General features: G+C 48.6%; 1 protein-coding gene across 13 annotated transcripts in view; it reads right to left on the reverse strand.

Moving 5' to 3' along the window:
• SYNJ1 (synaptojanin 1) overlaps nt 1-24,720 on the reverse strand; it is a 72,621-nt gene that overhangs the window by 11,921 nt on the left and 35,980 nt on the right. For 7 of the 13 annotated variants that reach the window (XM_053916724.1, XM_053916708.1, XM_053916714.1 and 4 more), the window contains exons 13-27: nt 23,698-23,721; nt 20,954-21,145; nt 19,390-19,474; nt 15,378-15,518; nt 14,913-15,105; nt 14,508-14,666; nt 13,233-13,389; nt 11,686-11,803; nt 11,372-11,587; nt 8,489-8,567; nt 5,625-5,787; nt 3,685-3,894; nt 2,658-2,789; nt 2,051-2,089; nt 577-624 (exon numbers count right to left, since the gene is read on the reverse strand). In XM_053916724.1, coding sequence (XP_053772699.1) covers nt 577-624; nt 2,051-2,089; nt 2,658-2,789; nt 3,685-3,894; nt 5,625-5,787; nt 8,489-8,567; nt 11,372-11,587; nt 11,686-11,803; nt 13,233-13,389; nt 14,508-14,666; nt 14,913-15,105; nt 15,378-15,518; nt 19,390-19,474; nt 20,954-21,145; nt 23,698-23,721 — 1,956 coding nt within the window. The remainder of the gene's footprint in view (nt 1-576; nt 625-2,050; nt 2,090-2,657; nt 2,790-3,684; nt 3,895-5,624; nt 5,788-8,488; nt 8,568-11,371; nt 11,588-11,685; nt 11,804-13,232; nt 13,390-14,507; nt 14,667-14,912; nt 15,106-15,377; nt 15,519-19,389; nt 19,475-20,953; nt 21,146-23,697; nt 23,722-24,720) is intronic. The other 6 variants (XM_053916730.1, XM_053916729.1, XM_053916738.1 and 3 more) reach the window with 4 other exon arrangements.

Raw genomic sequence — 24,720 nt, forward strand, 5'->3', positions numbered from 1 at the left:
AAAGGTGGGCAAAGGGTGTAATGGAGGAGCGGGGGACTGGTAAATGCAGCTTCTCAGATTCACTCTTTTTGAAAGGAAACTCAAGTGCGGTTGCCAACGTGGAATACACATCAGCCTCTAACGACTGTCGTCTTAGTGCGTGGCTCCTAGTCTTAATGGTCCTTGAAGCAAACTTATCCAGCATTATCACATACAAAGGTATTTATGGTCTCTGAAATCATTCACAAATAAATATTCTTGGATCTGAGTTAATAGGGCTTATTTATAATTATTAGAGCTTCAGAGTTAGTACAGTACATTTCTAAATATTTGATTCTGAAAAGGATCTTTAATGTATTTTTCTTAAAATAACATAGTACAGTCATCTCACATCCTAAGTATATATGAAATACATGCAAAACAGCATAAAACAACACAAGACTTGCAGGGAGACTGAATGGACACCCACAACGCAGGATGAAAAGGGGAGAAGACAAGGTTACGGGTGCACACAGGAGGGAGGGCAGGGTACGGCTGGACCAAGAAAAGGGTCAGTAGGCCTTTAAACACCAGGGCGACCACGCACAAGGCTGTTACCTTCCATCTCCCGCCTAGCGGCCCTGGGGCTGGGAGGGGCTCCAGCACCTTTTGGAGAGAGAACAGAAGCCCACAGTGTTCGGGGCCTGCAGCAGGTGGTGCCAGGCAGGCACCACGACAATTTCCACATGAAACTCACTTTTGCCGGAAAGTGAGTTTACTCTACTTTAAGTTTCTTCAAATGTATCAGTATGAGCCAACGGGACTTTAGCCGCCCCCCACTCTCCTCAAAGAGAGGGGCAGGAAGAGGTGGCCCCGCCCCTCCACAATGGGGAGGACAGCGTGGGGGGGGGCATGTAAAAACCGACTGAGGACAGCCTGGCCTTCGGGGGCTGGGTACTCCTTCTGTTCAGAGCTACATCTCCAGTAAGAGCTCCGACACTTGACAGCCGAAAAGGAAAATAATAGTCTGAATTTCATTTTAAATTTCTATGAGACTGTATTAGTCTCTCAGAAGTTAGTTTTGCTGCATTCTTTTTAAAGACTCAAAAAGCACTATAATGAGTTTCTCAAAGCTTACTGTCTTAAAGGAGTTACTGGTTCACAGGGTAAAAGAACAAACATGCCTCAAATACTGACTAGAAAGGAATTATAAAGACAGGCAATTTTAAAAAATTAAATCATATTTCTAAGTAAGTCACAGAGTTACTAATGTGATGTAACTTTTCACAAATTCATTAAAAAATTTATTTTCTACTAGTTGTTCTCCTACTGAAAGGACAAGAGAAAGAGAAGTACCGAGAACCCAGAAACAAAAGCAGGGTCTGAAACAGGAGAAAGCGAGGTTCCCGCAAGGCTGGGCAAGCCCGCCCAGCAGAGAGCTGCAGGAGCTGCGGCGTGGAGAGGGCGCAGCCATCAAACACACGCCTCTGCTGCGCTTTCTGCGCTTCCACAGAAACAAACTACCCTTCAAACAAGTGATCCGTTTGCTCGTGGAGATACCCGCATTACAACAACAAACCTGCTCCTGTATTTAGGAAAATGGGGCTCTGCGGCCAGCCTGACGCCATTCCGACCACTACCGCCACTGTGAGCAGCACCGGGGACAGCCTGTCTCCACCGCAGGTGCAGTGCTCCGGGACCGAGGCACTGCTGGGCACAGAGCACCACCCAGTGAGTACTTGGGACAGTCACTGTGCCAGAGTCCCTTCCAAAATCAATATGCTTGTGGGGAATTAAGTCTTTGCAACCAAGCTGACTCCATTTACCAAGGGAAGTATACCAGGTCTGGATGGTGAGCCAGCTGTGTCTGCCAGGGAAATGGGAGTCTTTGCTAGTTCCATTCGCTAATAAGACCAAACTCTAGGCTTTTACTTAGCAGGAACAGAATGGAAGGTTGGAGCTACTAAAAATATAAATGCCATTCACTTTGATTTTTATCAAATAAGCCTAAAATGTCTTTGAGTTACAGGGACCGGACTCCACAACATCAATGGACCAGGATGCGCGAGTTACAACAAACATAAACGGTTACCTCCAAATTCTTTCCTAGCGGGTGCGGGGCTCCTAGCCCCTGAGGGTCCGTAAGAGCATTCGCAGCAGAGAGGAAACGACAAGAAAGAATCAGAATGCCAAAGAGTTACCACAGCAGTCATCACAGATGTCAGATACCGCGTGGGAACTCTGTAGGAGTATCCTGGTATTATTACAAAAAAGCTACTATTGAATCTACGAGTGAAGCTACTACTGCATGCTTCTAATAATTGAAGTAACAACACATTTATCTGAAGACGGTTTAAACAAATGTGTAAAACTTTATAGTAAACAAGTACATGTGTGTTCTTTAGGCCTCAGTACACAGTTAACAGAAGTCAGGACGAAGACACCAGTCAGCAGAAGCAATATAGCATTTGCAGCACCCTTGTAAGGAGGCAGCTCTGGAAAGAGATCACGGAAAGGCAGCGGGAAACATTCTTTACCTGCAGCTGCGCCTACCACGTTCTGCAGAGAAAAGCTGAGAAGTAGCAACCATAGAAAGACAGTAAAATCTAGAAGCTAGAGATGCAGAGCATGCCAAGCACTTGTCGCCACGTGGAGGAGGGTTCTTGGGAGAGGAGGTGGACAGAACACCTGTTACCTACCTGAAGGCGGAGGTGGTCTCTGCGGGGGCGCTGGCCGTGCAGGTGGCGCCGTGGGGCGGGGCGGAGGCGGCCGCTTGGGCTCCAAGACCTGCGGAGCATCTTTCTGCTGCGGCTGCGTGTCAACTGGAGAACCTAGAAAAGTACTTGGGGTGAGAAGATCAGCTTCCACGTGGGTGAGAGCGCAGAGGGATGGTGCTTTCTACGTATGTGTGGTTAAGTCTCTGTTCTGCTAATTTTCTCGATTTGTACTGTAGCAAAATGACACGCAGTTTTCGTGTCAATGACATAAGCAGTTCTGCCAATATGTGACCCTTTGTCTCTGCACACAACAGTGCTGGCTGGGTATAGACTTGCTCCCTGGGCCTCAGGGGCCGAAGGTGACTCACTGAGTGGCCCTGTGATGAGACCCGCAGAGAGAAAAAGAGGAAGGGGTCTCTATCTGTTTAGTTAATCTCTATACCTCAGCTTATCTTGAGTTTATGTAACGAAGCCACCCTCTAAGAGTAGTATGGGAGAACTTGAGACATTTATGAAATAGAAGATATTTCTGAAGATGTTGGTTGGAACAGAATAGTGACTTATTCATGTGATAGAAACAGCTTCTAAAGACAAATCTTCCAATGTGGGGGGAGTAATGACTTACAATTTCAATTAAAAAATTTGTTCTGTCACTCCTCGTGCTCTACGATAACAGAGGCAATGCACAGGTGCATAGCGGAGCCCGAAAGGCGCGGCTCCTGAGTGTAGCAGCAGAAAACCATCAGTAATGAGAAGGGACGCCCGACCCCTCAGGATAGCATGAAGGGAGAGGCCAAGGCAGGGAAGTGGGGTGAGTTCATTTCCACGGAGGGCTCACCACCTGCAAAGCTCCCTGTTCCACACGCATGAGCCCACAGCCCACTCTGGCACACGGGAACGGAAGTTAGCCAGAGACGGCCCTGCACAGGCGTCCGAAGGCACCGGAGGCCTGACCGCCGGGTGTCACACACAGGGAAGGCACACACACAGCCGTAAACACCGTACACACCCTGTGGAGCTGGCTGTCCGGGAGCTCTGGACGGCGCCCGGCTTGGCCGTATGGGAAGGGAGGGAACAGGGCCCTCTGCTATTGTAGGCGACTGGCAGGGGCTGGTGCGGGGCGAAGAGCTGGGGGACGTGCCGAGGCCGGGCCCGGAGGATGGCTGGAGGTGCTGGGGAAGAAGCTCCTCCACTTCCGCACTGTAGTCATCGACATCACCTGAGGAGACGCAAGGTGACACGGGTTACCGCCCTTTTAAACTTTCTCAGAGGGTCTCCCACCAATCCAGTTTGAAGGGGTTAAACACAAAACACAGGCGTTCATACGAGTGCTCTGAAAACACGCCCAGGTTGAGCAGGCAGCATAGAAAAATGCATGTGCAGAGACCTCGAGTCAGAGCCCAGGCTCCCGCAAGAAACGTGACTGAAGACACTCTCCAGTCCCAGGGCAGCAGGAGGCCGCAGTGACAGCCCGCACAGGGGACACAGGGCGCTCTGCACTCCACTGGGCACCCGGCTGCTTCCTGTCACTCTGGGGCACTGCCCCCCCTCTCCACCCACCGGGCTCACACCCTCCCGAAGCCTCGAAGCCTCCGTGCTACCCCTCCCTGGGCCCTGACCCTGCCCACCACAGCCCGTCTCTGCTCGAGTCTCTGCTCTAACTGAGCGCTGGTTCTCCCTGAGGTCTCCTCACCTCTCCGGACCTTGGACCTCGGGGCTGGAAGGTGGGGCCAGGGTGCCTGTCCCCTTGGGACCTAATTTGAATTCCAAGCACGAATCTTCAGGGACAAAGAAAAAGGCCTATTTCTTTGGGGCTGTGCCGTCAGGAGCTCACTTAACACCCTCCACCTCCCCATGCTGGCGTATTCTCCAACCTCCGTCCTTGCTCCAAACCGAACCCACTCACCGAGGATGAACCAGAGAGCAAGACAGTAAGTGGCATCTTACTGGGTGACACCGGAGCCACAGGCACCACTCCCCAACAACCGGAACTGCCAGATCATAGCCTTACCTCCAACCCTGCCCCGCCCTGCACTCCCTCTGAGTTGAGAAAGGCCACCACCTCCTGGTTTCAGTCTCTGGGGCTCTCTCTCCTGGTGACTTCCCCTGCGACTCTCGAACACTGGCCGTGGCCCAGTCTGCCTCTCCGCACCTGTCCTCAGAGCCCTGGCCCTGTCCCTCCACCACGCCTGTGCTGTGCTCCTCTCCCGTCACCCTGTGTCACTCTTGAGTCAAGGCCACCGTCTCAGCTCTCCCAACTGCAGGTGGGCTGTGGGGAGGCTCTGCTAGAGAAACCACGTGACCCACTGACGGCAGTCCTATGCCACCTGTGGTTCCCAGCTGCAGCCGGGCCCCAAGAGCACTGGGCCACTCCTGCCCAGGAGTGGTCTCTCAAACCTCCCGACCCCTCGGAGACTTGGGCTGCCCCATTCCTGCAGACGCGCTGGTCCACACCCCTCCCAGAGGAAAGACCAGTCTTAAGGTGGCACCCCTGCCGCAGCCTGCACTGGGCTGTGGTCTGACCTCGCAGCTGGCACTCCCACTCCTGTGGGTGGAACAAATGGGCTCTGTGCCCCACCTCCTTCTGAGCCAAACTTCTTTAAAGAATTGTCGACAGACTTGCCCTGCTTCCACACCTCCATCCACACCTCAGTTCACCACCATCTGGCTCCCTCGCTCCGCTGAGTGGCTTCTGTGAATGTCACTAGCCGCCTCCTTCCGTGCTATTTAATTCAAAGGACAGTTGCGCCCTGTTCTCACTTCACCTACCAATATAAACTAACATTGGGAAGGATCTTAACCTTCAAACGGCAGAGTGGCTAATACATCTGAAGTCTAGGTACAATGCAAAACAAAATCTAATGTTGCTACGTGTATAACAGGCAGAAAGACCAGGGAACCCTGGGGACCGAGGGGAAGGGGACAAGAGAGCGGGCTCGGCAAGCACACCTTCCATGTCGAAGTCGGCCGCGACCTCCGCGTCCTCTCCCAGCAGGGTGGAGCTGGTGGACGACGGCAACGGGACGCTGGTTTTCTCTAAACTCATTTCTTCTTCCAGGGTTTTGATCCAGTCAGGGCTTTTTAAAGTAATGCTTACAGTCCGGCCCAGTAACTAGTTGAGTAAAAGAGACAGAAAATGAAGACACATTGGTGTGAAAATTAACTGTCTGGGAATAAAGTGACTGCCTTGGTTATACGGGCTTCATTTAGCTAGACTCAATTCAACGTAGCTGCTTCAAAAGGACAGAGTACACTCTATATACTTCCCACAAACGTAACTTTACAGAACTGTGACAGCCCTTTAAGGGAGCCAGCTGCAGACACTTTCTACGAGTATGACAGTGCTGTAGACGTGAGGGCGAGGGACAGAGCTAAAAACAAACAGAAAAAACAAAACAAGGAGAATTAGCAGACTGACAGCTCAGTGGGGGAGGGGGGGAGCGATCGAGAAAAAGGGGAAAAAAGAAAGAACTGTGGGTGCACCAACAGTTGTGGGGACTGTGGGGGTGGGGTGGGTAGAGGTGGGAGAGGGTACCAGGGATAAATGGCAATGGAGAAAATACAGTAAAAATAATGTAAAACAAAGGAAAATTAGGTTACCGGGGAGAGACAAAAGAGAAACCCAGAAAGGGAATCACAGCTGGCCAGCACTGCCTACTGAGGAGCTGCTCTGAACTGTCGTCTAGGGATGAGGGAAGGCCTTTTCGGAGACCAAAGCTGGAGTGACATTTAAGAACCAGTCATTCCCACACGGTGGCGACATAACAGGCACATGGCCGTTGGGAGGAGTCTCTGCAGTGCACGAGGGAAGGGGGAGCACCTGTCCCGTCAAGTGGGCTTCCAAGCATGCGCCCCGCGGAAGAACGGCTGAAGACACCAGCAGCTCATCAGAGAGGCGCAGGCCCAGAAATTAAAAAGAGAAACCAGCACGCGCACTCTTCACATGGAAGTGACGCACTCCCTCTGGGTTTTCAGACTGTATCCAAGTCAAATAGGACTGAGAAGGATGTTGGGTCGTGGGTGGTCCGAGGCATAAGGCAACTAGATACCTCCTTTCTGCAGAGCAATCCAACAATGGGCACCAACACTTGCTGTGCCCTCTGACACTGCACGTCTGCACCAAGGATGCCATCCCGAGGAACGACGGGATAGGCACCAAGCTCCCAGTGCACACGCGGCTTCCCTAGCATGCTGGCTCTCATAATTACAAGTTGGAAACATGCTGCCCTGGCTGGTGTGGCTCAGTGGATTGAGCACCGGCCTGGGAACCAAAGGGTCACTGGTTCAATTCCCAGTCAGGGCACAGGCCTAGGCTGCGGGCCAGGTCAGGCCCCCAGTAGGGGGCGTGCAGGAGGCAACCACACATTGATGTGTTTCTCCTTCTCTTTCTCCCTTCCTTCTCCTGTCTAAAATAAATAAATAAAATCTTAAAAAAAAAAAAGTTGGAAACAATCTATTAGTAGGAGTTGGGTATTTATCCACAGAACAAAACTAAAGCTGCATTAACAGTGGCATATTTGTTCATCTAGAAAGATGTCCATGATACAGTCTCGAATAAAGGAGGCCGTGAGAAACAGCACGCACAACATGAGCCCATGCGTGTTTGGGGGGGGTGTGTGTGCATGCGTTTCATCTGTGTTAGTACGTGTATATGTGATGCTACTTGTTCTAACAGAAATATGTAGTGTACACATGAAGGCTGAGAAAGATCATTTCGTAATGGTAGGTTCACAAGTGGTCCTTATTATTTCCTTCCTTACACTGTTCTGTACTTCTCGAATTACTGTTGCATGAGTATATTATGATTACATTCGAGAAAAACAAACAAGATACTACAAAACCTATTTCAAAAGCAAAATATGTGTGGAAATTCTTTTCTCCAAGGAAGTGGAGGTAAAGTGACCGCAAGGAAGCGCAGGGAAGCCCTCGCGGAGCTGGCTGCACTGGAGATACCAGGCTGGGTTCTCGCCCACCCTGTCGAGGGACCATGTGCTTAGACATTTAGGGTTTGTCCAGAAGCACTCAGAAAAAATCGAGACACAGCACTTTACAGAAGTATAACGATCCTAGGCCACTGACATAAATGTCCCCCACCAATGACATTTCAAATCACAGGTCAGGAATATCTCCACTAATCAATGATTTCTAAAATGCTTCAATGGAATGGATTTATTATCTATGGGGATTATTCGTTTTAATTTGTAATTTTTCAATCACAGCTGCCGTTCAACACTATATTCCAGGGGTCCCGGGCGCATCACACAGTGACCAGACACACTCGCACCTTACAAAGCGGCCCCTGGGCACGTCCAGCACCCACTGGACACAGTCATTACAATATCCTGGACCACGTTCTCTATGGGAGTTATTCTACCTATGCTTGAAAAAGGTCCCTGGGCACCTCTATCCAAGCCAAAAACGCATTCCTAGGAATAATGAGTACCTTCCTTCCTTGTGTTTTTGTAAAAAAAAGCATTTTCTACATTTGATAAAACTCATCTACTATATAGATGAGCTAGAATATCTATCCCAGTCATGAATTTAAATTTTTTTATATAAAAGTAATTAAAATCAAATTAGGTGGTAAACATGTTTTCTTCTTAACCTATATCAATGGTTAGTATCTCTAGGGAGGGGCCAAAATACTCCTGAGTTAGTCAGCAGCCTAGTCTAAATAATGAATATTCCAGTTCTCCACAAGGTCTTCCCCCCGGCTCTGGAATTACATTTAGATAGTCTGGCTGCTGTTTATAAAAACATGACCCTCAGACACCGTTCACTACAGGAGAATTTAGTCAACAAATGCTACCCACCTCTTTACCATTCAGGCTTAGGACACCCAAGGCAGAGCTTCCCTCCAAAAACGTAACCCACATTTTATCTTCTACAAACCTTCAAGAAAGAGAAACACAAACAGTCACGGAACATAGTTTACACCTTAGACTTCTGCAGCCCAGTGACGGGCCCTTGGAGGCCAGAAGAAAAACGCTTGAGAGAACAGCAAAGCAGGGAGTGGCCTGGAGAGGGCGCCTTTCCCCGAAGCTTCCAACTGGATGTCCTTCCAATAAGTGCCATCCTAACCCAGCAGACAGGGGCCTGAGGGTGGGTCTCCGTTTATGATCCCTGCACGTCCAGCCCTCCATGTCACTGACAAGGGGCAAAAAAGGCCAGAGCTTAAATGGCTTGTTCAAAGTGACCTTACAAGGCAAATGAGCTACAGGACTGAGACCCAGGTCTCCGAACCCCCTGCCCAGCGCTGTGCACTTCTGCTGTCGCAGCTACGCCCCTGAAGCCACTTCCTCTGACCAAGAAAGAACACGGGGGGCTCATTCGAGCCCACCGGTCCAGGGCCCCTCAGGAGCCCTGGGTCAGGGTCTGTGTCCTGTCTTGGGACTGCAGTGGCCTTTGCTGTGACTCTGGGTCTGCAGTCTTGAAAGAAGAAATCCCAAGTGCAGAAAACAGCAAGGACATCAGGATAAATTCTGACGACGACGGTCACTGACGTGCAATGATGTCGCCACACGGAAGACTAAAACAACATCATTAGTCTTGTCTGCAGAAACCACCTCATCGGTCGAAACACTCCCAACTGCGTGCATCATGGGCAGAGATCTGCAGACTTTTCACATAACAGAGAGAAACACAAGTATAGGTGTACACACACACACACACCTGCACACACTGACTCTCAACCTGGGCTTCGGAAGCATGAGCTGTGCAGATTAAGAGGAAAGGCCAAAAACAAAAGCGGCACCAACGCTTCATGCGTTGGTGTAAACCACAGGCCTGGGCCCGACTTCTGCAACCACTCAAACACGCCGATTTCTCTGGCGCCAAGCGAGGAAGCTGCAGGACGCTGTCATGGCAGAGGCAAACAGACATCATCCCCACCTAAACACTCTGAAGGGGGCTTTTTCCGGCCTGCGGACAGTGGAGGGTTCTCTCTCGGACTGGGAGGCTGCACAGCCACCCCCCCCCCCACCCTGCCCGGTACTCTGTGTCCTCTGCGGTGGTCCCAGAGCATCTGTGGTCACAGGGCGGGGCTGACTTCTTGGTCCATCATCAGTTCTGGTGTATCCATGGCTCTCTGTAGATCCCTTTAGAAGCTATACGTGCTTCCCCTTGTCACTCATTAGGGTAGATGCTTCGAGAGCCCTCGCCTCCCCGCATCAGGATAAGCACCTCCGTGCATCTAACTTCATCCCACTGACATCTCCAGGGAGCTTCTCCTTTACAGGCAGGGAGTTTCCACTTTGGTCACCCCTTGGTGGTTGTCCTATTCCACACCAAAAGGTGACGGTTTAGTCTTACAGTGACCGGAGTCCTCTCCCGGTGTACTTTCACCGTCCGCTTTTTCTTCTCCAACTCGGCTGCCTGCAGGAGCAACACCCAGCACATCCCCGGTGGGGGGCACCCCATGGCTTTACATTGGGCTGATGCCTTGTTTGGTTACCAATACTTTTTCTAAGGATGACAAGCACTGAGGGGGTAGCTCCTGGCTCCAAGTCAATGTCACGGTCTTTAGGGACAGAGGAGTCCTTTTCCCGCACTGGACTCCCCTCCCCTTGTACACTCCGGATTCTTCCAGCTCCGTGCAATATGTTCCATCTGCTCATAAGGACACTTCTCTGTACTTTGCTGCCCACGCACACAGGCCGCATGATGCCCCTGGTGGCTGGCATTTCTCTACTTGGCAAAGCCTACAATCATCTGTCAACTGGGAGATTTCACTGTGTATTTCCTAAAGCCTTAAGATTTTTAGAAACTTTTTGTTTCATTGTAAAGCTTTAGGGTAAGATCTTTGTCAAAAGATTTGAGGGAAGTCTAAATACAATTTCCTTTGCATTTGCTCATTCACAGTCTGAAAGGCTCCGGGTTTCTCAGGCCTGTCCCTTACTCTGCAAGAGGCCCCCAGCCCTGGGAACAGGTGTGTGTGGGTCCAGGCAAGGCCACACCACACACACGCCCATCTTCCCAACCAGGTTAGCCAGGATTCGAGCCTCCCACTTTGCTACTGCTCTTCCAGCACTGAACCAAACGCCTGCAGAGCAAACCTAGACCAGCAGACGCACAGACCAGAGAGGGGCCTGGTGGCGTCTCCTCCCTGTGGAGCGCACACATGCTATCCCATCTCCCAAAACTGCTGTCCTCTTGGAAGAGAATGCTTTTCTGGACAACGGAAGAGGCACTGGGTTCTGCAGAAGGCAGACGGTTAAGGCACTGGTGGAAACCAAGCTGAAATGGATGGTTCCGGAGTGTTCATCGGCTAGTGAGGTTAGTTGGCTTATGAGTTAAAAGTACTCAAAACACAGCCTTTCTTAAACTGAGGAGGGGCGAAAATCACTCCACTTCACTCTTACTTTCCTTTAAATAATAACGTAGTAATTGCATAGTCCATCTGCCATGGCTTGCTTGTTACGTTACACAGCGATCTTGAGAGAGCACATCTACACGTGCACATTCTGATCACCAGTTGTCCACATGAAGTCCTGCTACTCACCTTTAAATTCTCTAAGTAGAGAATTCAGTTTTAAACCTACGAGCTCTTTGAATAACATTTCTATAGTATGTTTTTCCCATAGTTTGGAAATAAAAATCTTCATACACTACTCAAACACTACATAAGGTAATTTCTAATATATAAAGTATGATTTATGAATCAGGAGCTGCTTTTGAATAATAAACATTTTACTCACCTTATGAGAATTACTTCACCAAAATTTGTAAACTGCTGCAGCAGCTCGTCAATCAGAGTGTCGTCGAAAAAACTGAGTTCCGGCGCAGAGCTGCTCACCGAGACCAGCACGGTGCCGTCCGGCGGGCCCTGGGCTGCGACGACTTCTTTGTAAATGCTCTGCCTCTCCTCGGCTTCCACCTCGAATATGTCTATGTCTATCAGCGCGACCACCGGCCTTAGGGCGCAAAGGAGGGGAGGCACGTTAGAGTGCTTCCGCGAAGACGCGTTTGGAAAGAACTTTCAAGCCCCAGGAGGAATACCAAGACTCGAAACCTGTGGTCGGAGGTCTTCAGCTCAGCTCTCCCGTAGTGCAGCAAAGTGCCAGGAGTCCACGTGTAAAGGATTTTGCTGCCATCCTGAAAGCTGGCGTTGAGAAGATCCAAATCTTCCGCTGCAGTGGAGATCAGAGAACACACGAGGAGCCGCATGAGAGGGCAGGGCATGGGAGCACAGAGCCGGCCTCCTCAGCTCTGCGTCTGTCTGAGGCCGGACTGCCACGTGCGCGTGTTAACAGGCAGGAGGTCTGCCTGCCTTTACATTAGCTTTTCATGGTGAAGTTGTTGTTTTATGCTTTACTAAATAAAAATTAAGGAGGCTTTACTTCTGAGACTACTTAAAGGCCTGTGGCCAAATCGCATCTGGTAAATAATTCAACAGAGAAGCAGCAGCTCCTAATATTTGCACACCACTTGATTCATGTTAAAACCTTAACTAGTACTCAGTTGAAAATTTCAAGAAATGTTTCCTTATTTCTCTTTATGTGAAATAGTATCATTGAAAGAAAATAGACTGAAAAGTTAAATAATTAAAAGCAAGTGGGCCCTGGCTAGAGTGTCTCAGTGGATTGAGCACTGGCCTGCGAACCAAAGGGTCACTGGTTCAATTCCCAGTCAGGGCACATGCCTGGGCTGCAGGCCAGGTTCCCAGTAGGGGTTGTGCAAGAGGCAACCACACATTGATATTTCTCTCCTCTTTCTCCTCCCTTCACCTCTGTCTAAAAATAAAGAAAATCTTTAAAAAAAAAAAGCAAGTTGGAGAATATTTTTTAAAATCTGCTTTATATTTAAATTTTATTTATTCTATCCTAGATAACCTTTGTTAAAAAATTATAAAGGGTAAAGGGGGGCAAATACATGGTGAAGGAAGACTTGACTTGGGGCGGCGGACACACAGCGCAATAACAGATGATGGCTCATAGAATCGTGCACTTGAAACCTATATGGTCTTTTAAAAAAATCCTAACCTGAGATACGTTTTTTATGGATTTTATCATGTTTTAAGTATTTTTTAATAGTTCGTTTTTATTGTATTTTTGCATTACCATTTATTCCCCTTATATCCTCTTCAGCCTCCACCCACTCCTCTCCCCTCCCTGCAGTCACCACACTGCTGTCCGTGTCCATCCCTCCGCCCCTCAACCCCCACACGCTGTAGCCTGCTCTCTACCTATGAGTCTGTCTTTGTTTTGCTTGTTAGTGACCTTAGAGAGACAGGAAGGCAGACAGCAAGACAGAAACATTGATGTGAGAGAAACATGGATGGGCTGCCTCCTGCATGCACCCGACCCAGGATGGAACCCGCAACCTTCTGGTGCATGGGATGACGCTCCAACCAACTAAGCCACTGGCCAGTGCGATCTATTCTATGTGATCTTATTAACCACTGTCACCCCAATAAACTTAATTAAACACAATAAGCACAACAGAATTATAACTGTAAACAGGAATAAATAGGAAATCCTCCCCACCTGGTATCCATACCACCCCCCTGTCCCCCTGCACTCGCACTGGCCCACTGAAACGAGGAGGTCCTTCCCCGACCTGATCTGTCGAAAGGCCACTTCCTTCTCCTCCACAGGACACGGTCTGTCCATGCAGGCGTGCGGCACTTCTCGCTGGTGTCGTAGTCTTCAGAAAACAGGTCGTATTTATACGTTGGAGCAAAGGTTACTTTTCCTTCTAAAAATCCTCTAAAAATCTAAAATAAACATACACAAAGGATGTTGTTTGCGTAAGGTACCTGCAAAGCAACAAGTTCTGTTTTCATCCCGGCAGCCATTCCCTCAACGTCTACCACATGCGGGAGGCTCTCCCACCGAGTGCGTGTGCATCTGATAAATGCTTCCGACCGGTGGGGCAGAGTCTGAGGAATGACGACCGGAAACGTGGCCCTCCCCACGCCCCTCCCCACACCACCCGTTGGACCTTTGATCAAACAAAGTACAAGAACACCAGCTTTGGCGCTTGGCGCTGGGAGAGACCCCCCAGAGGGGCTCTGGAGACCACTGAGGCTGACGCCTCGCTCTCCCACGAGGACCTGGGCCGACAGGGGCTGCGAGCACCCATGATTAGAGTGCGAGGTTGGGACCCTAAAGCCCCTGTATCAAGCAGCCACAATCACCTCTACTCTGAAAAATTTAAATGGATTCTTCCAAAATTTTGTGGTCATATGTTTTAAGAAATAAGTTTCAAAAAGGCAGATGGTGTGACGAATGAGAAGAAAAAATAAAGCGTATCACACGGGATCTTCAGGTCAGAAGTCAGTAGACGTGAAGACAAAGACTCTAAAGTCACTATTACTGGGAAAAAGTTTATTCTTCTACTAGAAAGTTAATCTTGTGAGGACATAATATATTCTCCCTCCTGGGAATTAATGTGGGTTTCATTTCCTTTCTCTGTTTTTGGAAAGGCATAGTAATTCTATACCTGTTAAACTATAGATACATATTTATTAAGCATGAAGAGACCCCAAGAGATCGAAAAAAAGCAACACCATGATTTTTTAAAAAGATTTTATTTATTTATTTATTTATTCATTTATTCATTCATTTATAGATAGGAAGGGAGAGAGAAAGAGTGAGAGAGAAACAACAGTATGTGGTTGCCTCTCACGTGCCCCGCCACAGGGGACCTGGCCCACAACCCAGGCATGTGCCCTGACTGGGAATCGAACCAGTGACCCTTTGGTTCCCAGGCTGGCTCTCAGGCCACTGAGCCACACCAACCAGGGCAAAAGCAACACTGTGATTTTAAAAAACGTGTTGCATAGCCAAGACCCCCATTCTCAATGCAAACACCCCCTCAGCGATCGCCTACCTGCCCGGCATTTTTCTGGTTGGTGAGCTGGTCCCCCGCGGTGAGGGAGTCCCAGTCCTGCTGCCGGATCAGCTCTTTGACTTCCTCGTTCGGGAGATCGATCCGGTAGTTGAAGTCACCACACCAAAACACGTAATCATGGGAAAACAGCATCCTGCCCTAGAAGCAAGGACGCGGGGTTTCAGTTCCAAACTGAAATGTTTGCAACTATTTCTTGGCCTCAGATATGCTTTCCTCCCCTGCCCATGCTCTATTTATTTAACCATAGAGTAAAAATATCTATTTAGGTGAATGCTGTTGATGTTTCCACGAACTACTTTAAATCTTCAAACACTGATAGCGAATGTGGGGAACATTAAGTCACTTTCAAATCTTCAGCCCAAAGAGCATGCAGCAGGAGCTCACCATAGGAAAACTCAATTTCCGGACTATTTCTGCAAAGTCCTCATTCCTCTCCTTGACCTGGGACTGCCCTGCAGCAAAGTGGCTGCAGACGAAGCACAGGCTGGTCGTGTGGAACAGCATGCGGATGGCCACCGCGCCCTTGTTTCCAGTCGCGCCTCCCATGCCTGTCTTCACAGTGTCGACTGCCACATCCCTTTAACACAAACGTCTGAGATTTCAGTAGGTTCCTGTGTACGTGTGAGACATTAGGAACGTACATTACATGATTCTAGAACTACGCGTAACATGGCAATTGGTGGGCAAGTTGTGAAACTGTACTATTTTCACAATGTCTGTTAGTGACTCTTCAGTCAAAAATACACTGAAACACAAGGACCACAGATAAGAGCATCTCCGAAGCAGCAAACCCTCGGGCCGTCACCGGTGCGTGGCAGCAGGAGGCTGCCTGGCTGCGCAGACACTGACCTGATGAAGGGCGCATGCTGCGGCCGGACGAACACGAACAGGCAGACGCCCACCAGCTGCTCCGAGGCCAGCAGCACGTACTTGTTGTCTCTGGAGACGGTCTTCTGCAGCTCCACGGCCCAGAGCTTCTGGTTCGTCGTGCTGCCCGAGCGCATTGGAAAGACAGTGACAAGACAGCCTGTTTTATAGGACAGCTGTCAACGGTACAGTTACACACTCAAATTTAATAAGGCTGGGACAGCCATGGAATCTACACCAATAGTGAAATCTTTATGCAGGTTGGTTTCTTGTTTCCTTTAAAAAGGAAAACCCAAAATTTAGCCAGAAGAACACACATTTCAGAAACTAACCTACTATTCCTTTGCAAAGAAATTTAAGCTTACTTATTTTTAAACGAGTACTCACCATGTGAGTAATCTCAAGCTTGTACACCCTACTTTTTCCTTAAGTGTTCATTCGGATAACAGAGAAGTGCATGCTTCTAGATACATTTCTGCCCTTTTCCTATTTTTCTGGACTATAACTTATACTTTGAAAAACTTATTATAGAGAAATTTAAATACACACAGAAGAGACCATCACCACCTACTCCCCAGCTTCGATAACGATCGACATTTGCCAGGCTTCTCGCCTCTGTCCCTCCCCTCTTCTTTGGGGTGGGGGTACACCTGGAATATTTTCAGCCAGATCTGAGACACAAGCCACCTGACCTGTAAGGACATCAGGACGCATCTCTAGTGCAGGAGGACGTGTCGTTTTCACACAGCCACAACGCCGCTGTCACACCCACATCGCTAACAACACCTTCGTGTGAGCAAACGCTCAGCTCATATTTAATTTCCCTGATTTCCCCCTGGCTTTCCTTACAGTTGGTTCCTTTCAAACAGGGTCCAAACAAAGCCCACATGTTGCTTTTGCTTATTTTGTTTCTTGACTCTCTCTTCACCTTTGTCTTCCAACCCTCCTCACCCCTATTTAATTTTGAGAAGCTGGGTCACCGGTCTGTGAAATACCCCCCAGCCTGGGGCTGGCTGATGTGTCCTGGGGAACCCTGACCTTGTCCCTCTACATCTCACACTGGTTTTAAACTGGTTAACGTCGGAGCTCAGGAAACATGCATTTTATTTATTTGTTTTGGCAAAAATAACCTCATGGGTGGGACAGCCACCCTGCCTCACAGCAGGAAGTATGTAATCTCTGTGCCGTCACCCGATGGGCTGCTTGGGTGGTGGCGGTCTCAGCTCCCCATAACAGAGAGTCCCCCATAGCCCTCCTCTCTCCTCAGGCTTCCGCGTCTGCTGATGGCCGCTGCCCAGATCATTATTTCATAGGGGCTGCAAGATGCTGACTTTGTAATTTCAGCATTTCACGGGTATTTGTAATAAGAACTTTTAACTTTACAATTACCCAAAACACACTTCACAAAAAGAAGGCAGGATAAATGCTTAAGTCTTTGTAAATTTTCAGAGTGGCAAGTTTGTGTCCAAGAACCTCCAATAGAGAAGAAAGGAAAAAAGGTTTTTCTCCTTGTTCCAGGTCACAGAAGTGGTGAATCCCATGGATGGACTCACTTCCACCTATCAAATCTACCTAACTCTATGCTGTACCCACCCCTCCCAAACACAAATCCAGAAGACAGGGGCTCGTAGAGACCCACCAGTCCCAGAGAATGGTGGCTTCCATTGCCTTCGTCCACTCCCTCCTCAAGCCGTCCCATCAATGAGCCCTCCCCTCATCCCACTCAGAACCACACCCCCCACCTCCACAGGCCTGACCTTCCCCTCTACATGTCTGCTTTCCACAGATGGCACTTCCTGTCCCCTGGCATGCCACAGAGCTCACTTACTGCAGTTATTGTCTGTCTCTTCCCATGAGAACAGAAGGTCCACGGAGGGAGGGATTTTTGTCGGTTTTACTTACTGATGTATCTTTAGCAACTTGAGTAGGTACTCAATAGATATTGGTTAAATCAGCAGTCCCCACCCTTTTTGGTACCGGGGATCAGTTTCATGGAAGACAATTTTTCCATGGCCTAGTTCCTAACGGCCATGGACTGGTACTGGTCTGCGGCCTGGGAGTTGGAGACCCCTGGGTTAAATGAATGAAAAATCACTTTACTAAAGAACAGTTTGATTAAACTGTGTTTAGAAAACAATTAAGCAATTTGGTAGTAGGGACCTAAAAGGATGCCCTAAGGCGTCAGTCTCCGCTTTCTTTTATCCCGAGCTGACTTTCTGTGTGCGTTTAAAGGGTACGCAGCCCTTTCCACGCAGAGGAAGAGACAGCGCTCAAGTGCGGACTCAGAGCCCAGGGGCTGCAGGGCATACTCGTGCATTCCCTGTGCGATCAGCGTGTTTCTCAAACAGCCAAACGAAGTTGCATTTCTTTTCTACTTCCTGGTACGAGCTGCTGCTATTCACTGTGGCTGAGAGAGAAAATGGCATTTGCTAGATGGATACCATACTATTTCAGCTCATAATTTTATTGTGAAAATCTTTAAAAGCGTCATGAAAGGAGAGCAGCTGCTCAACTTGGTAAGCGGGAAGCACGTAGGCTGTGGGTTCCGCTCGTCACTGGAGTTTGTCATAAGGCTTCACACCAGCAGCTCTCCACGCATGCTCTGGGAGCACCCGGGGGTCCCCGAAGCCCAGGAGCTCAAAGCCGTCTCCATAACCCTGCTAAGACGGCATCTGCCCGTCTTGCCACGCGCACTGAAGCTGCTTCACAGTGCGAAAGCGACGAGGAGGCGGCGCCAGACTGGCCTGGGGCTCACCACAGTCCTCCCTGCCACTCACCCACCCCTGAATCGCGCCACCTCATCCAGGGACAGCCCCGAAGGAGCAGCAGATGGCGACTTTGTCACAGCCCAACCCCCAGTCACCTCTCTCTAACACTGTGTGATGAATGGGAACCCCACAAAGCCCTCCGCTGTACCCTCAAGCGTGACGCTTGTTTCTTGGAAAAGCACTTGATAGTTTGAGTTAAGAGATGAACTGCCACTTTTTTCACGGAAAACAATGTTTACTTGAAAGAACTAATCACAGACAGAATTAGTATTCAGACTTAGGTTATTCAGCAAACACTTTTTTGACCAACCCTATCTTTCCAAGGGAAACACGTGACAGTATTTACTTCCAATGGTAGAAAATTTGAGTTTTTAAGCAAAAATGAGAATTTGGGAAAGCTCGCATATGCTATGATTGTGACAGCTTCCAAATACTTAGAAGAGCTTGCTGGTAAGATGTGCGACGACAGCAACCAGTCGCTGCTTTGGTGCCGTGTAATGAGACGCGTCCCCGCCGGGAAGACCGACACAACTCGGCGGCGACTGATGGTTTCCAGACGGGCAATAGGTGATGTTTCAATGGAGCGAATGAAACACTACTAAAAAGTAGTGTTTGCACAAACAGTTTCCTGCTGTGCGTGTAGAGTCCACACTGCAAGTGGGCTTAGGAAGCCACCCCACTCCTGGAGTTCTGCTGTGGTCTCGGAGAAGAGACAGTCTGAAAAGCCTATTAAAATAATTCCATTTCCAAATACATATTTATACAATTCTCTGCATATGCTACAGCCAAAACACTATTACAACTGCCTGACGAGAGCAAAGGTGAGAAGCCAGCTACCTTCGGCTGGATGTTCGAGAGGCCTGGAAAACTACGAACAAGGCCCTCCTTCTCAGTACAGTTTGTTTAGGAAAAAATGTGTTCTTTATGTTAACACATAATGGGTTTATTATTATTTTATAATGAATTAAATGTTTTAATTTTTCACTTTTAATTTCTAATGTGATAAATATCAAGAGACAGAAGCCATATACGCCAAAGTTCTTTGATATTTTCAATAGTTTTAAGAGAGTAGAGAAGACCCTGACACCCGAGTCCGGGAACTGCTCTCCCACAGCTCACAAAGGCCCTTTCAGTCTGTCACCCCGCTCTCTCCTCCCAGGAACCACTCAGCGCAGCCCCCACACCCCTCCGCTAGAGGGCCTCTGAGCACCACCTCGCTGGCTCACCTTGCGTTCACGATGTTCCCAGCATTCAGCTCGACCATTTCTTCAAAGCCAATCGCAAATATATCAGTTGGCTTACTTCTTTTATCTACAATTAGGCATCCAAGAGAGACTTTTAAAATGCAGCCTCGGTCAAATGGCACCCTTCCCTCCGGCCCATGCAACACAACTGAGACCAGCACCAGCTCTCATAAAAATCCATTTTTTGTTTTAAGTTTGTCCAAGTTGAAGTTGAAGGCAAAAACTCATGAGTGGAACAAAATTACTTTAAATTGGCTTTCTATTCAGGGGTCCTAAGTTTGCTTCTTTAAGACTGCTGTTCTAGAAGACCCCTAAGTCCTTTCAGAAATCATTCTGAAAGATTCTTGCTAAAGCCCGTATCACAGGCAACCAGAAATGAGCCACTTCTACAGGGCCAACGCGAGTCTGCGCTGGGGAGGGACAGGGGACGTTCAGAAAAGACACAGGCCAAAGAGGGGGTCAGACACCAGCTCGGATGAGAGAGGACTGCTGGGAGGGGTTTCACAGTCGCATGCGGGACCCACAGGCTTGGCCCTGTTTGCTGTTTCCTGGGCGAAAGCACCTGGAGAGCCAGGAGAAGTGCCACAGCTGGGACACAGCCCTCGGGTCTAGCCAGCAGCTCTCTCGGGGCTGACCAGAACTGAAGAAGAAAAGGGACTGCTCGAGACAAATGGCCCAAGTACTAGTTCAGAAGTGAGCATAAATAGTGGCTGGGAAGAGCCTATAAATACTACGAGCTAATACTGAGAAACAAAAAATAAAAATATTTATCGACTGCTATTATGTGCAAGGCCCATACGTACGTCATTGCATTTAATTGTCACACAAACACTTTTATTTACAGACAGGAAAGGCAGGCTCTAGAGGAGAAGGCACTGGCCCAAGGTCCCACACAAAATGCCGTGCGGCACAGAGGCTCCGGAACCAAGCTGCCAGAGCTCGGTCCAGCTCTGTCCAGCTCGGTCCAGCTGGGCCGCCGCCAGCTGCATGTGCGTGGGCGGGTCCCCTCCCTCACCTGTGAAACGGGAGGCACTAATGGTGCCTGCGTAGCAGATCTGCTAGAGGGTTAAATGAACAGGTGTGAAGTACTAAGAATTGCAGTGTTAGCTGTTATTTCATTACTATTACAATTATTACTACTACTGCAAGTTAGGTTCAAGGTCAAATGTGAAAAGGGGCATTTTAATAAAAGTTTGGGGATAACCCCAGGGTTTAAGATGTGATGATGAAAGATGACTAAAAAAGGTAAAAACCTGTGGTTTCCTTTAAAGACATTTATTTATGTAGGGATCCTATTTCCTGAGAAATCAAATATCAAAGGAAAAGGTATTTTATTTTACCATTCTGGGTTTTTTTGTGAAGTAGAAAACAAAAATATAAGAATAAAAAGGATGTAAGCTTTCAATAGATTTGATCTATAAGAATGTTGGCCTGAAGGCCAAGCTTCTTTTATAAAGTAATGCACGTTGGGAAGTGCCACATTGTTTCTAGATCCTAATAAGCCAGTCGGGATTTACTAATTAAATCGGTATTATAAAAAGCCAACCTTGAAACTCCTGGATGCCAGCCAACTTGGGCGCATCGAGGAGCCAGTCGGTGAGCGTCTGGTTCCGAAACGCGATACTGCGGAACTGCTTCCCACCGTTCACATTCCAGGTCCCCACACACACTCGGATTTTCCTGGGTTTAGAGTACTTGTAGAAATTCTCACACATGTTCTTCAGTACTTTAGACGAGGCTGATCAAAACAAAACATAATAGGATTTTAACTGCATTACAACAATTGTTAAAATTGATTGTCTCAACTGAGAAATGAAGTCTGGAAAGCACAGTGATCACGGGGAGTGCAAACAATTGTAAACTACGTGCAGAGGCCCAAAAGGGGGTCAGCCTCGGACACGGAGCCCAGTATGATGCAATTAACTGAACACAGTTTTAAAAATATCAACCACATGAATACAAAAACCAAAGTAAGAAAAGCTATTATGAAATTATTGTAGCAACATGAAACATGCAGAACAAACAGTTGTTTCAGTGAAGTGCTACATTGTTTTATAATGCAGTTTTCTAACAAAATTAGAGACAGTACAGTTTTAGAAATATAGCAATCGACTTTCATGTAACTTTCATTCAAAGGCTGGTAAAAATACAAATTTTATTTCTCCCCAAAAGAAAACATTTAAGACTCTAGCGCAGGACAGGTGACTGGATGAATTACAGATCCCTGACAAAAACACAAATTACAGATGCTAATGAGATGCTGCAGAATGAAGGCCCTGGGGCTCGCTTCCCACCTCACTCAGAGGAAAAGCAGGTTCCTTAACTACAGGCTAGGACGCCCTGAACAGGTTGTCTTGCCTTTCTGCACTCCCCTGCTTCCCATTCCCTGTGCACTCCCTGCCCTGCCATGGGACTCCCCTAGTTTCAAAAGGACTCCAGGCCTGCTACCCGCAGGGGTCTTTGCACTGGCTGTTCAGGGGTGGTGGGGGGGGGTGCTGCAGTGCTCCCCTCTCGCAGCCTGCAGGCCTTTCCTCTCCAGGGACGCTTTCCCTGAGCACCTCATCAAAGCCTGCATTCTGTCCCCGACCTCCCAGATCTCCTCCTTGCTTTATTTTTCTCCACAGGATTCATCACCCGTTACAAAGTGTGTATTTTACTTATTTCTTCTCCCGTGACTACCCGCCTCCCTTCGCAAGATTGAAGGCTCTGTTGGGGCAGAAGTGTCGGTCTTTGTTCACTGTGCTACCTCAGTGGCTAGGAGTGCCTGGCACACCATAAGTGCCCAACAAATAACTGTTAGATGAGTGAATCTTCGATACACTTTAAGTCCTCAGTCTCATTTACTGCATGTTTTCTGACTGCCACCGATTCTTCCTTCTGAACCACGCTTCATTGGGTCAAGTCAGATTCTCGGCACTTGCAGTGCATAGAACCGTGAGAGAGCCTTCACCTAAAAACTGAGACTGTGCACTTAACTGGCAGGTGCCTGGTTGAAGGAAAAGAGAGTCAAAGTGATTCCCACTCTCACCACACGGTGTTATTTTATTCTACTATTTACTTTGTGACAGCGGGGCACAGCAGTGTGGGGAGAGGGTGGGGACAGAAAGGGGCTGCCCTGTCACTGCCTTCTGTGATCCAGGCCGGACAGGCAGAGGCCTCGCCCCTCACTGCGCAGGGGACTTCCCGTGCGGGGCCACCAGGGCAGTGAGGGCAGGTGCTCTGCTCCGGCCGCTCACTTGGCAACTGGGAGTGGGCTGTTCCTACACCACCACTGGTCTTTGTCACTGAAGTCACTATCACTGTCACTACTAAGCAAACAGCTTCTGCAGGCCTTTCTAAATCCAAACACAAGTTCTAGAATCAACAGCTTGAACTAATCAGCAAGACAAGTACTGAATGGTGCGCACTAACAAAGTCGGTGTACACATGGAAGAGAGAGTTTTAAAGTCCTATTCTTTCCCTCAACTGGTCGGAGCCTTAATGTGCAGAAGGAAACGAGCCCCCGTTCAAACCGAGGTCGGTGTCCAGCACCACGCTGTCATTTCAGAGCACAGGTCCACTGCACAACTCAAAGGCATAGGAAGTGTTGTCTTTCTCCCTCCTCCTCCCAAAATTAACCAGTTTCTCGAAACATTCAGAGCAACAACTAAGCAAAACAAATCTGAAGTGAAGGGAAACAAAGATGTCTTTTCCCACTAAATTTCTGGCAAGAGTTTAGCTTTTGTTCCCTTTGCCACAAATTCATGTTTCAAGACAAGATCACAAACTTTGTTCAGAAAATAAAGGCATGACGTTCCTGTGAACAGGAAAGGCAAGAAAAGAATCACCTTTCAGTCTTACGGCCTTAACTCCTCGAACTTTGTTAGCAACCCTGATGTGGTGAGGAAATGAGGTGGGCACGGCCTTTCAAGCGTCGTGTGTGGGAGCCGCTGCGGGGGCTCTGCAGTCACCCCACAGCAGTCATGCCCAGGTTTTCCCACCTGCATATCCAACAACTCAGGATTGTCCAATAAATTGTAAAAGTGAAATTACAACTAGGTGAGCTCTATTTAATTGGGATTAAACATTTGCTACAGGATGACAAAGAGCTTTGCATATTTCCTTCTAAGCAGTTTTCTCGAACCTAAAATTTTTTTCTCAGGTTGAAACAAGGTATCCATTTGTGCTGTTAGGATCTGAGGGGAAAATAAGAGAAAGTTGACATTTATATGGCTTTATTTGTTCACAATATCAACCTTAGAAAAATAAAGAAAACGTTGCTTTTACACAGACTGATTTTCTGTACTGTACCTGACTGTAATGTCTGCTCAGAAACTATGGATGCATGAAGAAGAAAACAAAGAGTCATTAGTAAAACAGCAAGTGACAGTTAAAAGCCAGAGTTATGACAAGCATTCTAAGATGGCTTCATTTCTCTCTTTGCAGTCCATTTGATGACTTCATTTTTTTCTGATGGCGATAGGACACCAAAAGTCAAAGCTAAGTGGCAATAGCGGATGCAAGCCTTCTGCCTCTGCGAAAACCCTGCGGTGACTCAGTGTCGTCAGGTCCTGGGCCTGCTTCTCAGGCTGCTCCTGGGCATGGGTGTGAGTGCGTGCCCACGTGCACATGCATGTGAAGGAGACCAGCACAGAACCTAAGAGGCCGAAGGACACTGGACCCACAGAAGACACTGCCCTGATGCGCGCCTTTCAGAATTCTTCCTGGGACTCACCAATGGCCAAGCACCATCAGTGCAGTTATAACAAACCCCGTGCGTGCCAAAAACATCACCGTGCTGTGACGGCGCTGCCACGTCCCACAGCCCCAGGGCTCATGGGAAAAATGGGTTAGGGCAAAACAGCCAATTCGGCAGTGACACACCAAAAAACACTGGAACTCACTAAAGACACCAGCCCGGTTTTACGCGTGGTAACTGGTGGGAGGTGTGTGAATGCTCCCCAAGGGTGCCTGCAGCATTGGCCCGGGAGGGCTGCAGTGGCGAGGCACTGGGAGCGGCGCCCCAGATGGCAGGGGCGTCTCAGGTGTGTGCGCATGTGCCATGCACTCCCACTCACCTCCGTTCTGTACGGCAGCTGTCTGTGTCTACCGGTGTCACTGCCCGCGGAACCATGCAGGAACTGATGCAGAAGTGGCACTGTGCCCAACACTGGGCACACCACCTGACACACTCCCTGACACACCACCCTCGCAGGAACAACTCCCACTCTGAGAGTAAGGGTTATGGCAGAACTGGCTGTACTTTTTTTAAGGCATATTTTATGTTGGGAAAAGAGGCAGCAAACTACGAAACTGACGGTCAAGTTTGGGAAG

Source organism: Desmodus rotundus, chromosome 2, assembly GCF_022682495.2.
Source record: "Desmodus rotundus isolate HL8 chromosome 2, HLdesRot8A.1, whole genome shotgun sequence".
Lineage (NCBI taxonomy): Eukaryota > Metazoa > Chordata > Mammalia > Chiroptera > Phyllostomidae > Desmodus > Desmodus rotundus.